General features: G+C 30.7%; 1 protein-coding gene across 1 annotated transcript in view; it reads right to left on the reverse strand.

The window, feature by feature from the left end:
- Positions 1 to 240: 240 nt before the first annotated feature.
- Positions 241 to 16149, reverse strand: part of LOC129960238 (protocadherin-like wing polarity protein stan) — a 170080-nt gene continuing 154171 nt past the window's right edge. The window contains exons 30-37 of the mRNA XM_056073501.1: positions 14486 to 14654; positions 14294 to 14377; positions 12622 to 12865; positions 8905 to 9039; positions 7384 to 8181; positions 5956 to 6130; positions 2663 to 2871; positions 241 to 804 (exon numbers count right to left, since the gene is read on the reverse strand). Of these exons, the coding sequence (XP_055929476.1) occupies positions 2841 to 2871; positions 5956 to 6130; positions 7384 to 8181; positions 8905 to 9039; positions 12622 to 12865; positions 14294 to 14377; positions 14486 to 14654 (1636 nt within the window). The 3' untranslated portion in view covers positions 241 to 804; positions 2663 to 2840. The remainder of the gene's footprint in view (positions 805 to 2662; positions 2872 to 5955; positions 6131 to 7383; positions 8182 to 8904; positions 9040 to 12621; positions 12866 to 14293; positions 14378 to 14485; positions 14655 to 16149) is intronic.

The raw sequence follows: 16149 nt of genomic DNA on the forward strand, positions 1-16149 counted from the left end.
CTTACTCATTGTTTGAAAAACACAATATGAATTTTTAATACCATACTACACATAACATTTATTTAATTGTTCTTTTTTTAATGCAAAAAATAAATTATTAAATGTAAAAAAATAAATTACGTAAATACAAATACATAGGAATGTGAAAAAATATCTCAAAATAAATAAATACTTAGCTAAATAACACACACGTTTTAAGTAAATTGGGAAAACCCAAATACTGCAATTATATAATGGGTTTATAGTAGTGGAACAACTGAAATATGGACATTTTAAACTTTTTATCATAAAAAATGCATCTCTAAGATTAAAATAATTACTAATAAATACAGATATTTTGCATTTTTTATCATAAAAAATGCGTCTCTAAGATCAAAACACATTTAGCACGGCTAATAAATATCATTTCACATATGACTAGAATACACACAGTTCTTATTTGTTTATTAAATACAATTATATATTTCAGTCATGCATATATAATTATATGTCCTTTCCATACATAACATACTTAAATAATACTGATTGATTATATCTGACTAAATAATTTACAAAAAAATATAACTATCAAAGACGTAACATTGAAGACATTCATCACACATGAATAATCATAACAATTATTCTCAAAAGAATCCCATTGTGTATAAAAATAGCACCCTGCGTTATCCAACAATAGAATCTTAAGAACAAAATTAACATTACAGATGTACAGGAATAATTCATCTTTTGGCAATCACCATAAGCCGTATCTTATATCATCTATAAAACTTTTCTTCATTTTTCCCTGCCACATTCTAAGGTAAACTGAAAAAGTTCAAAGTTCTGTATATTAATATAATGATTAATATGTCAAAAAGAAAACTGAAAATAATCAAAGTTCAAAAGAAAAAGATAATAATTGCTATGTTAAAAGGAAACATGAGAAAGGTCAAAGTTCCAAAGATAATGATTAATACGTTACAAGAAAACTTTCAAAAATTCAAAATCCAAACTTACACAAAATGATTAAATACGTATTAAAGAAATTTGGAAAGTTTAAGGCTCCGTAGTTAAACATTATTATTAACATCACATACAAGGACGATTGTGGCTCCATTTTAAAAAAACGGGAAACTATGATGGAATAAAAAATGACTAATTTTGAATTATTCAGAACATAAATGTGATAAGCCTACATAGATACAAATGCAAAAACGTTACAAATCTATGCTAAAAGTGTATTTTCTGAATTCATTAATAATTCTTTTCCTTCTTTGAAAGAAAGAGGGAAGGCGGAGAGATAAGTTCTGAAATTATTGTGCTTTTATTTATTTTTTCTTTGTACAATATCAGCAACAAGTCATTTTTATGTAGATAAAGACTTTTTCATTTGATTCATCCAGTGTTAAATCAGGACCGGAAATAGGCATATTAATAGGTGTAGGGATAAAAAAAGAATACTTTGTGAGAAATTAATAGTATAAACAGTGGCATAACTATATAGTATGGGTCCTCTAAATGTGTTTATGGTTTCACCTACATATTAATTAAACTTATCACTAATTATAAAAGTTTTGAAATGTTTAATCAATGATTATAATGCTGCTGAATTAGTTTAAGGATATTTTTATCTATGGGAAGTAAGGAAATAATTCAGCATTTATTAAAACTTTAATTAATGTTGATTGACATTATTCATTAGATGTGATAAATTCGCAGTACTTTTTGATCGTATATCAATTGCATGTTAGTCAAATACTGACTGTAAGCATACCAGTAGAGGACTACAATTCTGCTCGCTTGTACATTTATTTTTCAATTATAGAGGAAGGACAGTATCAGTCAACGTGCAAATGTAAATCTTGAGTCTAGCAAATGTATACCTTGAGTCTAACATCTAGGGATCCTGATGTTAGGAGTCCCCAGATGTTCAGTCCTGTCGTCGTATAGTTATGCCAATGGTAATTTGCTACACGATCCTAACAAACTATTCCCCATACAAAGCAGGAGAAAATGATTTGGTGCCTTTCAGACAAGATCGAACCCAAAGATCTGAGGTGAGAAGGTAGTGAAAGTTGGAGTATTGGTTGTCCACCACATATGAAATTGAATGCACGAGTTTCTATTTTAAATTCATTTCATAAATCAAATCAAATCAAATAGATTTTTTTCATTCATAAATTTAAAAGAATCGGTCTACTTATTTGAGACTGCATCGATGTCAACAATTCTGTCATCGATTTTACAAAAAAGTTACTTGATCTAAATCATTTACGAAAAATACAGGTGAAAATTTCAGATTATACTTACAAAACTGACATGACGTTTAGGAATCCGTAAAAGCTTTAGTGATATGAAAATAATCAATAAGCCTTTTCTTAAGCATTTAGCAATATAATTTCAATGATGGATTTCTGAACTCAAAATGTCATTAACATTTCTCTTAAATTAGAATAAATTTTATTTCGCATTTGGTGAATATCTAAACAAACAGCATTCGAGGGCACGTGCTGCTCTAGTATTAACCACATAAATTATCTTTCAATGGTATATTTGTTCTGAAATAAAATTCGAGTAAGATAATAAGTAAATATTTCACAAATGGGGAAATTTTAGATTTTAAATTCTGGTCATAATGAATATTAGCACAAATATAATTAAATAAAAAAAAATTCAAACTTACTTTTTTATATATTTATATATGCTGCTATTAGATTTTATTTTATGTAGGTATAGTACAAGTCATCTACGTCTACTTTAATTGGTTATGTAATTTTAAAAATCCAGAAGCTCAAGCTGAAAAGTTTTGGCAAAGGAACACAGCATGCATGTACTGTAAGAATATTTATACCAGCTTCACATCAAACAGCAGTTTCCATTGCTCCACTAAAGCTAAAAAAAACAAACATATAGCAATCTGATAATGACGAAAAATGTGAAGTTCTTTCATTTAAAAATGTACTAAAAAATAGAAGAAATACACCCATGGCCATAAATTAAGTATAATTCAAAATCACACGGAAATTGAACTCTAAAGTAAAAATTTCACTTGTTGAATTATCACATACATCTTCAAGAATTATATGCAAATTACAGGATGCCGCCAGATGACGCCAATAGTACGTCACAAGGACGAGAGTGTAACAGAGTGATGTATAAGGAATACAGGCAAAGAAGTAAAATTGTTCACAAGCGTTCTGCTAAAACCGAATAGTTATGACACAGAGGACGCATGTGGATGATTTTTACGTGGTAGAATTATCAGCTGTCTGGAATGTGGAAGTACTCATATGGAAGTGTACGAGGAACTTGTAATCGTCCAAAGTGGATTTGGCAACGATTACAAGATGATAGAAATGTCGGTAGATGTTACAGTATAGGTCGCCCCCGAGTTACAATGCCGAATAATGACCGGTATTTAACGATAACTTCCAAAAGAAGCAGACAAAGCTCAGCATCAGAACTGTCTCGTCAGCTATCTTCAACCACGGGTACAACAGTAACAAGGCAAACCGTGTGCAGACATTTGGGACATATTGGTCTATATGCTCGCAGGCCTGCGAGATGTGTTCCACTATAGCAACTCACTGTCGCCAGCAGATATCCTAGAGTAGAGAACATGTAATATGGACATTGTCACAGTGGGCTTCTGTGATGATGTCCAAGTTTAACTTGCAGTCTGATTCACGTCGGAATTTCATATGGAGAACGCCAGATACCAGTTACCACCAAGAGAACATCATTGAACAACACCGTTACTGTGGTGCAAGATTGCTCGTCTATGGTGGAATTATATTGGGCTCCAGAACAGATCTGCATATTCAAATCGGAACCATGATAGGCCAAATTTATCGAGACGTCATTCTGGAACAACATGTACGTGTGCTTAGGACAGCCATGGGCGCAGAATTTGTTCTTATGGATGATAACGCACTTCCTCGCTATGCAAACATCGTAAATGAATGCCTTCAATTTCAGGATATCATCAGAATGGAATGGCCAGCATTCTCACCTGACTAAAATACGATAGAGCACGTGTGAGACATGCTTGGCTTACGACTTGCAGCCCATCAATCCCCTTCTACATGTGTACCGGAACTTCAGAGAGCATTGCTTGCTGAGTGGAGTAATCTTTCCCAAGATCAGCTGGATAATGTAATACTTAGCATGCCTAGACATTGTAGGACAGTATTTCATCGCTTGGGATGCATACAAAGTATTTACCTCATTCCAAACATGTAAATTTCTTGTAAGGGAGTTATTTCTGTAATTGCTCTAGGGGGCAAAAATCCTAATTTTTTTTAATGCTATCATACATACACCGTCTTTTTTGTCCTTCATCTTGTGTTTAATGAATGAGCTTTATGAATAGGTCACGTTTGTTTTGTTTCTGGACCTTTATTTGCCAGAACTAGTATTATCCTTAATATATGGACATGAGTGTAAAAGAAAAGGGACTGCTATGTGGCACAAAGATGTTGTACAATATTTTTACGATATTGCTCAATATTCGCATTATACTACAACTGCAAAACTATACATAGTAACTATATATACTTATACTACAAAACTATACATTTGTAGTATATATACTTATACTACAAAATAAGAGAGAAAAGTAATTTTTTTATCTCATTGCACATCTAATACAAAATTTATGTCTAATCCCAGTTCTTATAATTCACTATTATTTATATATATATTTGAAGTTGTAAGACTTTGCTTAGTTGTTTTTACTAAGAATTTTAAAAATAACACTTCTAGTTCATTTTAGGGCATTGCTTATGATATACAATATTAGTATTGAAAGCAGAAATTCAAGCAACTTTTCATTTCAAATAATACAAAAATTCAAATACCTCTTCACTTTATCCAAAAAGCAGCAGAAGAAGAAGAAGAAGAAAAAACGAAAGAAAAATTATATTCAAAGTTCAAATAAAATCGCGTGCAGTAAAAGATAATATTCCTGCATAAATACAATATATATATATTATATCTCAGTGCATCAAGGAAAACAAATTTTTAGCAAAAAAAATAATAAAATTATTTTGCTGATATAAATAATTTTAAATATAATTGTTCGCAAAAATGAGAAGCAAACTGTCTTAAAAATCAGCAGCCGTCATGGAAAAGCTTGATTAGCAAGTGAAAATAACCCATTCATTAGAGAAATCACAAAACAAAAAAGTTGTGAGCTAAATTTTATGTTGAAATTGCATTCAATCAGTTAAAATAAAAAATAACGTATGCATACAGCAGTTTAAGAGCAAATGCATATTAGAAAGGGGAGATTTATAAGAAAGCATAATACTTAAATGTTAATTAACTACATGGCACTAAGATTATCAGCATTTATTTTTAATAAATTACCATTTCAACATAAACTTAGACATGAAAACTGAATTTTCGTTAAGGATTGCATAATTTTTTCATTACATTTTTACATTTAATACAGAAAATAATAGTAGATAAAAATATTTCTCATGGAATTTAAAGAACTAATAATTACAAAAATAATTTTGTAGAAACATACTAATTATGTGGATGTGTTTCACCAACTGATAAGATAGAAGTGTAATTTGTATCAAACAGGTTATGCTATTTAAATCTGAAATCCATTGCGCATCTCATAGGAGCAGAAAAGAAGTGATATCACATTACAAAATAACTCATTGTTTAGTTAGATATTAAATGGCATATGCAGTTACGTTTTTCATATTACTGTAATGTCACGTGCATTGCTTCCATTGTTTATTGCTTCTGCGAAATTCCATATAACAACTATGAAAAAGAGTTTAAATTCATTTCAATCATCATACTGCTTTTGAAAATTTCATTCATTATTTTCAAAGCAAAACTTACTCCCTTCCTGAACAAAATAACATCATCTTTTTAATTTCAAATCAATGCTAAATTTCGGCGAAGTAACATAAATTGATAAAAATTATTTTAGACAAATTTTTATAAGATACTTACTCAGAGTCAGTAATTTCAGCAGTAGCTAATGGAGGAGCAGTCCTAAAATGCCTGCCACCTATTTGAAATGAATTACTGGATTCACCCACTCTGTTATTAATGGAAGAGCCGTTTCGAAAACGGTTTGAACTTAATGTTATGTTTGAAGGTGATTCTTCATCACTTGGACTATCATCTGAAAATTACATTGTAATAAAAATAGTTTTTAAAAACAATAACATTAAGGTTCAATAATATACAAATTATTTCAACTTGAATTATATTCATTTTTTTAATCTTTAATTGATAATCCATTAGCTCTACTAATAATAATGATGAATGTACGTGTGTTAACGCTCTGCATGCCAGACGGTTTGACCTAGAGGTACCAAATTTAGCACATGTATATACTTAATGTACCACTGAGCGATTTTTTTTTTAAATTTACGTAGAATTTTTATTAACTAAAAATCAAACGTAATTTTGATGTTTTCTTATGTTACAGAGCATCTTATTAAAAAGCAAAAATTATTTTTATATCATCTTAAAAATCAAAAAATTCAATTATTCGAATTTTTAATGTATAATTTTTTTCTATTTTTAATTAATTTTTTCAAAAATATTTTAAAGCATATTTTACAAAAATGCATTTTATTTTTGAAATATTGTTGCTATTATTTCACCCTGGATATTTTTCCATTCTTGATTATCAAGATACGAAAAATAGGTTTATTTTTTCATGTTGAGAAGGTTCTATTTTATGTCAAGCTTTTATTTTTTTAAATTTAAATTTTGTTGCATTTATATTTACAGCTTTAAAAATAGGAAATGTTGAAAAACTTTCAATGCGTGTCCATTTTTAATCCCTGTTGCTCTTTCCTGTGATATTATTGATCTACAAAAGTATCGACAGAAAATTAAGGAAATGCAGAACAGAGTAAGATAACAGAGAGAGAGCAGTAAGAGCAGAACAGAGTAACATAATGAACAGAACAGAGTAAGATTTCTAAAATATTACGAGTTAGTCTATCAAAATGTGAAGTTTAAAAATAATTCGCCTAGGAAGCCCTTAAAATCAAATTGCTCAAAATATTTAAATGAAAATCTTAGTAAACATTAATCCCTGCTAATTCACTTTTCACCAAAGGTGGCTAGTTATAGATAATATAGAATCTTCAGATTAATTTTTTCATAAATTTGTTACCAGGTGGTGCTACTCGTAAGGACTTAAAATTTAATTTCATTAATAGACTTACTAATAGTCAGTTCTGAACCAAGGTGAAAAACTTCAAAACTATTGCACATCAAAAGGTGAGTGAAAATTCCATCATTACAAATATGAATGCAAATTAAATAAAAGTACTTAAAATGGAGCATCCTAGTAAAAATATAAAGAGGGCACTTTCAAAATAATTCTTTGATTGTAGCAAATGAAAGACAAGTTCTTACCAATCAATCTGGGAGACGCTCGATCAAGACAGGAAGCAGTATCTGGAGTACTTTGAGTGCAGACAGGAGACGCTTCACATTGATTTATAGGAATAGGTTCTAATTCTTTCGAATCTTCAGCACTTGGCTTTATATCTTTCAGAGATCTTCCTGTATCAGTCTTCAGTTCATTTTCAGATTTTGTTTTCTTCAGAATACGATGCAAACTTTTTTCTGGATCTACAGAATGGAGATGTTTGATTCTGTCACAGTCTTCCTCGGAACGACAATTATATAGGCTTTTCTTGCCATAATTGAAATCCTTCTCTTTTGATAAACGAACATGTTTTTTATTTACATTTGGAGTGCCTTTATAGCACGATTTAGAGCATCCATCATATTGTGGTATATCAGTACTGCTAAAATCACTAAAAGTGTCTTTAGATAGACTTTGAGATCTACATGATGAACATATACCTGTTTTAAAATCAGTTTTGTTGACACTACCTAAATGTAAGTTAGAATCGAGACTATTTGTTTCAGCAAACATGTCTCTTGCTGAATGCATTGACTTTTCCACACCGCTAACACCCATTCGAGGGATGCAAAATTCCGGACGAACATTACTCACTGGTGCTGATAAAGGAGATGACTTTTGGCTGTCGGCACTACCCCAGCTCATGCTGTGATCCTTTGAGCCGAGGCCCATTTTTAAAGATAAGGATGTTTTACTCAAAGGAGATCGTGATCCTGGAAGCCGAGGATAAGAAAACATGTTTACACCCATCTTAGGACCAGAAGATGTAGATTCTGCATATTCTACAAGCATATAAAATCAGTGTTTTAAAAACTATACTTAAGCATTCAAAGGTTATCAATATTAATGAATTGAAATCCATATGGGGAACAAAATAAATTTCATATTTACAGTTTGTTTTAATAAAACGTATTGTAACAAGAAATTCGTAGCACACGGTTTATTAGAAAACATATTGTAACAAACTGTAACAAATCATTCATCAGAAATTGTACTGCAAAAAATGCATTGCATCATTCAAGAGAAAACGAACTGCAAAATGCTGCATTACATCATTCATCAAAAAGAGTATTGTAACAAACAAATTGCAATATATGATTCATGTATCAAAGATTTGTATACATCATTTATCAGAAAATAAATTGTTCCAAAATATATTGTCGTACATTATTTACAACTAATGGTTTGGTTGAAAATACATAATTGCTTTTAATGTGCGATCCATTAACCTGAACGTTATTAACTGTAAAAGTTTGCTTTACACACAAAATATTTCAAAAATGATTGCCAAAATTAATAGTCATTTCATCCGAAAGTATATTATGTTTTACTAGAAAAAATATCAAGTATCCAGTAGGAAATTCGATGGCCCCTCCAATATGGCATCAACATAATATTGATAACAAAATTACCATTTTTTAAAGCATCAAATTCTTTCAAGTAAAAATGTCATAAAATAAATATTAGATTTCTAATAAAAGTATGAAGTTTCGTGAGCTACTCACCAGAAAATTTCAGTGCTTCAGGAGATTTTCCCTCTTTTGGCTCTGTAGTTAAACTTGGTTGGCCTGGAGTGGCTGTATGTGAATGATTACCATTTAAGATATCATCCAAACATGACTTAACTGATCCTTTATTTTCTAAAAATAGGACATAATCTTATAAAAAATATTCTCTTGCAATAGCATGACAAGGAAAAATTCAATATAATGGCTGGAAATGAATTAGAAGAAGAAAACTGATGATTACCTAAATAAGCTTATATACATAGTGTCTCGAAAACGTTGAACAAACGCTCATTTCAATAAATATTGCATCTGAATAGATACTTCCAGTTACAGAGCTTCATTAAATAAAGTGGACAATTGTCTGAAAACACTTTAGCTTCTGTGGAAGTTAATAATAAAAAAGTTTAAAAAACAAATTTTTATGCTACTTCCATAGTGTAAAAGTGATATTAAAATGCTTCTCTTACATTCATATATGCATAAAATTTCATAATTCTTCTAAAAAATATGTAGAGATATTTTTATTTCTAAATTTTAAGGAGTAGTACAGTTTATAAATGTAGACGGACACATTTATTTTAGAAATGCAAATTTATTTAACATGAAGAAGCTGTCGTATGTGAATATGTCTGTTAGTATATTATTCAACCTTCATAAATTGAAACAAATTTGTTAATCAGGCTTATTGCTATTCACACTGATAGGTGGTCAGATGCAAATTCCACTGATTAGAAGAAGGAAGAAAAACTTGAGATTTTGAACATTTAAGAAAGAGAAGAAGCGAAACTCCGAGAAAGAAAAGAAAATTCTTTGCTCGCAATTGTGTGCGTAAAATTAAACTTTCCTAAAAAATGGCATATTTCAGTAGCGAGGAACATTTTGAAAGCTTTGTGATCTCAGAGCAGCTGCATTTGTATTTAAATATTATTAGAAACCAAGATAGGCGTCGAAAGTGTTCATTTTGAAACGTTTTGCAAGAACTTCAATTAATGTAATATTTAACCATTTTTTAAAATTTAATGAAAGCTAATAAATAAATTATTATTTTCTAATTCTGTCTTTTTAATAAGTTATTGGGATACACATATCATACATGAAATTTGAAAAGCACGATTCGTTCAAACACTAGTCTGAAATTTGAAAAAGCACTCTAAGTGACTAAATTCGTATTTTAATATCTTTGCAAATGCCATATATACACTAGTGGACAAAATTAAGAGATGGAAAGCATTTTTGCACATTTCTCTAAAAATACCGCACGAAACCTGGACAGTTGATTGCCATATATGGTCACTGTAGCGCTATTGGCCCTGACATAAGTTTACGTATTCTTGTGGGCGTTGCTAAGCCAGCAGGAGGTATAAAAGTCCGCATCGAGCTGTTCATCTCATTCCACTCTTCAACACAGTTGCAGATTTTAGTGCATTTTTTGAATAATCGTGTTGTTTCTTGCTGGTTTTTAGGTGAAATGAGTGAACATCATCGTTTAGACGACGGTATGAGGTGGAGAATTGTGGGTATACTTGAGGCAGGCTAGTTCCTAGCTCAGGTTACTAGGGAATTGGATATAGCACCAAGCGTCATTTCCAATTTGTGGAGTCAATTTAAAACTAGTGGGACAGTATGCAGACGACCAGGACAAGGTCGCCCGAGGGCTACAACGGCCAATGAAGACCGGTATTTGTTCGTTTCAGCTAAGCGCCATAGGACGGCTAAAGCCACTCAGTTGTCTAGGGACCTCGCGGCTGCTACAGAAACATCAATTTCGAGTAAGACAATTTCCAGAAGACTCCATTAAAGAGGGCTGTATGCCAGGAAGTTCGCTATTTGCATCCCGCTCACTCCTTCCCACAAAAGAGTGCGTGCAGAATGGTGCAGACAATATCAGAATTGGACACAGCTTCAATGGGCTAATGTTCTCTTCACTGATGAGTCCAGATTCAGTCTACAACCTGATTCTGGACGGTTATTGATATGGAGGGAACCTGGAACCCGATACCATCCCAGCAACATTATCGAAAGGGACCATTATGCTGGTGGAGGACTCATGGTTTGGGCAGGGATCATGCAAGATACCCGCACACCGCTCCATGTGTTTGACAATGGTTCCGTGAATGCCCAGAGGTACAGGCAGGAGGTCCTAGAGCCCTATGTGCGTCTTTTCAGGGGCGCTGTTGGCCTTGAGTTCATTTTTATGGACGACAATGCGCGACCACATAGGGCTCTCATGGTTGATGAGTATTGGAAAGCGAGGACATTCAACGAATGGATTGGCCAGCCAAATCCCCTGACCTGAATCCTATTGAACATGCTTGGGATGCTCTTGGGAGAGCTATTGCGATGCACCAACCTCCCCCCAGAACCATTCTAGAGTTAAAAATTGCTCTGGTGGAAGAATGGGAGGGTCTTCCACAACCCCTCCTTAACTCCCTTATTAACAGCATGCATACACGTTGCGCATGCTGTCTGTCTGTTAGGGGTGACCATACACCATACTAGAGGCAACACACACTGTACAAGCCTCACTTTTATTGCCATCTTTTATCCTTAAGTTCAGACTACATTGGATTTATTGGCAATAGGTCTTGCCAGTGAATGGCACTTTCATTTTTGTTTTGCATACTTTATTATCAAGGTATAAGCTATATCCATACCAAATGTCCTTTATTTATATTCAGTATTTTTTGAGATATTTGGGAAAATGTCTTCCATCTCTTAATTTTGTCCACCAGTGTAGAAGCAAGAAATTTGCATAGATCAGTACATAGTTGAATATAAAGAGAAACAGTCTACTTATTAACACTTTTACTCTATGTGGGCAGATAAAAATTTAATTTTGGGGACCTTTTGTTATCAATTATCACAGAAGCCAAATTCCATCCATACGGTTATATACCTAATTTAATAAAACTATGCACCTGGAAGTATACGTTAAGATGCAATATTTCAAAAAATAAGTTTTTGTTGCACTTTTGAGGGATATCCAGTATGTGTATGCGAATTTGTTGATATATATATTTATATATATATTTGATGGAACAACAAATATATGCATTATATATATATAGCCATATTGATGACACAATAAGAAATAAGGTGATTCTTGGGAAAAGTGTGTTGATTCCAAACTTGTCACAGTTAAAATTAAATTCCATGTCGGTAACCATTTTTATATTTTAAGAATGATCAGTAAAATTTTTTGCCCTAGTAAAAATTTTCCCGAGAAAAAACTTATTCAGAATGTTTCAGAAACTATTTTTACGAGAAATCCAAGTGAATTAACTCCACTTATCGTAAAAATAAACAAATAACAAATAAAAATGATATTGCTGCTTCGTTTCATGGTAGATACTTTATAAAAGTTATATGAAAAAGAAATTGCATTCAAAAATTAGTGAATTTTGACAAGAAAAGGTATGAATTTTCTTTCCACGTTCTCGATTAAACATGTTTCATTTTTGCAATTACTACTTTATTTATGGTCTCCTTATCTATTACTTTATATCTTAAAAATATAATAAAATAAATGTTTCCAGACTTATGTAATAAAATGGTGTACAAAACAATTATATAGTTTTTCGAAAATAATCAAAATTCATATATACCTATAAAAATGAAATAGTTGAGTAAATTCTAATATTTTTTTTAATCCTGGTAATAAAATTCTATATTTTATACACAGTAACACACAAGACTAAATAAAACGATACTCACGTTCATAATCACTATTTCGTAAAATTTGTTCGTAGTATTTTCCATGTTTGCAATAAATGCCTTTATTTACAGTCGTTTCGTCGAACTCTGACGTTGAAGGCTGATTTTCAGATAACTTTGGCTCAGATTCAGCTCGGCAATGACTAGTGCATGTTTTAGATGTAGATCTGCTAGTAGCCGATGAAGTCGAAATTCCGATGCTTCTGTGATAAATTTTAGATGAAGGGTGATACGCTGAAGATTGCTGTAAGTAGAGAATCAAGATGAATTCAAAACATCAATAAAATCAGCTTTTAAAATCAGTCATTTACGTGTAAATGCAATTACATATTATTTGCATTTTATTTAAAAAGCATTTTGAAATAATAGTTTCTGATAAAAACTATAATGTTTTACAAATATAAATACTTATCAACAACTGAAACAATATTTTACTCGTACTAATTAATTCAATTTTTACTCGTACTAATTAATTCAATTTTTACTCGTACTAATTAATTCAATAGTCTTGAAAATCTTATTACCAACACCAAAATATACAGATTTACTTTATTTCTTTATCACTCAAATGAATTCCTATTACGTAGTTTTTACAATCACAGAAGAAAAGAAGTCTTTAATAAAACATATACTTTTTATATACTCTTTCTTTTCGAGAGGTTGATTCTGTACATTCATCCTAATTCGTCTTAAGATAAGAAAATCAGAATTTTTCAGTTGTTACAATTTATCAAATTATTCTTAAGTTTTATTTTCCTAATTTTCTATGATAACCTTTTACTCTTTTTCTTATTTATTTTAGACAAAACGTCATGTTTTACACACAAAAAAAATATTTATCAAAAAATATGAGAACGGTTTTTTATTCCTTCTAATTTGCAATACATTTTGCGAAATCTTTACACTTATTTTACTCATCAAAACAGTAACATTAAATTGTAACCCTACTTCCAGTAACATTAAATTGTAACCCTACTTCCAGTAACATTAAATTGTAACCAAACTTCCAGTAACATTAAATTGTAACCATACTTCCAGTAACTATAAATTGTAACCATACTTCCAGTAACATTAAATTGTAACCATGCTTCCAGTAACATTAAATTGTAACCATACTTCCAGTAACATTAAATTGTAACCATACTTCTAGTAACATTAAATTGTAACCATACCCTCAGTAATATTAATTCGTAATACTGCATTATACTAAGAAAAATTGTTCCATATAGTGATGAAATGAGACAGATTTGAAACTTACAAAGACAGAAACTGGATTTTTCCATACTAAAAAATATTCAAAAAAGAAAATGCTAATTTAAAATAAAAAAATATATATTATTTGCTAAAATACAGATCAATATAAATGTTATTATAATTCTTGCAAGGACCTCATAAAATGGGAACTTCACAATACATATCAAATTCTCTCACTCCATTACTGCTCTTCAGCAGATTAAACATATTTAGCTTTATGAAAATTACAAATGGGGAATTCATCATTATGTGGCATTATTTATAACAATATTTAACTATACATTGCAGTTTAATAGATATCATCAAAAGCGAAGTGAAAGATATCAATATTTTATCACTAATATTAACTGAAAAAAAATGCATTTTTTTTTTTCTTTAACAACTTTTATAGTTTTCAGAAAAGCTTTAGTGGTCTTACCAAAGATGATTGAATACCATTTATTTCTGGATATTTGTTGCTTTTACAAAGTCTGAACCACATGAAACAAATTTGTTGTTGCACCTAGTGGCATAGAAAAAAAACATATGTAGAAATGAAAATATAGTTTTACTGAATTCCAGAGAAAAATTTATAAAAACCACTAATAAAATTCAAAATAAGTATGCACACCTTTTTATTTATTACACAGTAGCCAACAAAGATATATACCCCTTCTAACAGGCAAAAGAAGGAGAAAGCATACTGAAGAATTGCGTGTGTTTCATTAACAGAAAGAATAGCGAGAACCCAAGTTGAACCTTGAATAGGGAGTAATATCACAGCTAACCAAAGTAAAGTCCTGCAAATAAGAAATATATTTTAAATATTATAATCAGGATGAATAAAAAGAATGTAGTAATGCAAGTAACGAAGAATAATTCTTAAGTAATTGAAAGATAAGTATCAGGCATGCCTTGTATATATATATGTGTATATGCAGGGTGTCTCAAAAAAGTGAAACAAGCGTTTATTTTCTAACTATTGCAATTAAACATGTACTTCCAACAGCAAAATTTCATCAAATGAAGTATCCAAACTTACGAGAGCACTTTGGTTCCTGCAGACGTTGATAATAAAAAATTACGAAAATAAAATTTTTATAAAACACCCATAGCAAAAAAAAAAAAAAAAAAAAAAACCGACGAAGAGTAAAAAGTTTTTCTTACACTAATCTATAAGCACATAAGATTTTTTTCTATTTGTGAATTTGTTACAATATTAAAGGGCAAATTCATTGACTTAAAACTATTTTCTCATACTTCAGACTGAAGTTTGAGTAAGTCTTGCGTTGTATTTTGAAAGAGTAATATACCTATTACAAAAGGACGGAATCATGATGTATTCATGATCATGCATCATGATAAATTCATTTTCTAGAATGATGTTAGGTACTCGGAAAATGACATTAGTATCCTTCTGCAATTAGGTCAGCATTAAGATTACAAATCATATAATTAATAGGCATTTCAAAATACTGAAGTTTCTCATTCATTTGGAGAGTTTAGAATCCCATACATAACTACAATCAAACAGTTTTCTTTCTTTCTTTCTTCCATTTTTTTTTTTTTTTTTTTTTTTCGTATTCCACTATTCTTCTGAGACATCTTATAAATTAAATTTCTCAAAATTGGATGCAATGATTGTTTCTTTCGAAATCTGAATATAAAAAAAAATGTCCTCCTAAACTTTTAATAAACATATCTTCAAATTTTGTAGACAGAAACATTAATCTCTGAGTGTGCATGGATGATTGCTAAAAGAAACATTTTACTAATTGACTCTTTCATACAGTATGGGCGCGTAAAAATTTAATTTTTAAAACCTTTTATTATCAATCTCCACATAAACAAAAGTTGTTTTTTTTATATAAAGTTGTCGACCTTATTTAATTAAATAGCTAAATAGTAAAGGAAATAACGGCTTGTTCCTTTTCTTTTGGACACACACACACACACACACACACACATATATATATATATATATATATATATATATATTGTCACGTAGATACGTTAGTATAGAACTCAGTAACACACACAAGAAGTAGAGCTAAATAAATTTATTAATTGAACTCAGAACTAAGAATACAGTAACTGACAAATCTTCTGCTTTTATACTAGCAGAAAAAGTTCCAGAATGCTTTTCTGGAGACAGTAAGAAAAGTCCAGAACACTTGTCTGGTAAACTAAAGAAATGTCGAAGACACTTTGAATTTTTAACTTCGTTTTATTTCCATCCTGGGAGGCACGAATTATGGACAAGCAGAAGCGACGATCACAACACAGAATGAAACA

This window comes from Argiope bruennichi, chromosome X2 (genome assembly GCF_947563725.1).
Source record: "Argiope bruennichi chromosome X2, qqArgBrue1.1, whole genome shotgun sequence".
Lineage (NCBI taxonomy): Eukaryota > Metazoa > Arthropoda > Arachnida > Araneae > Araneidae > Argiope > Argiope bruennichi.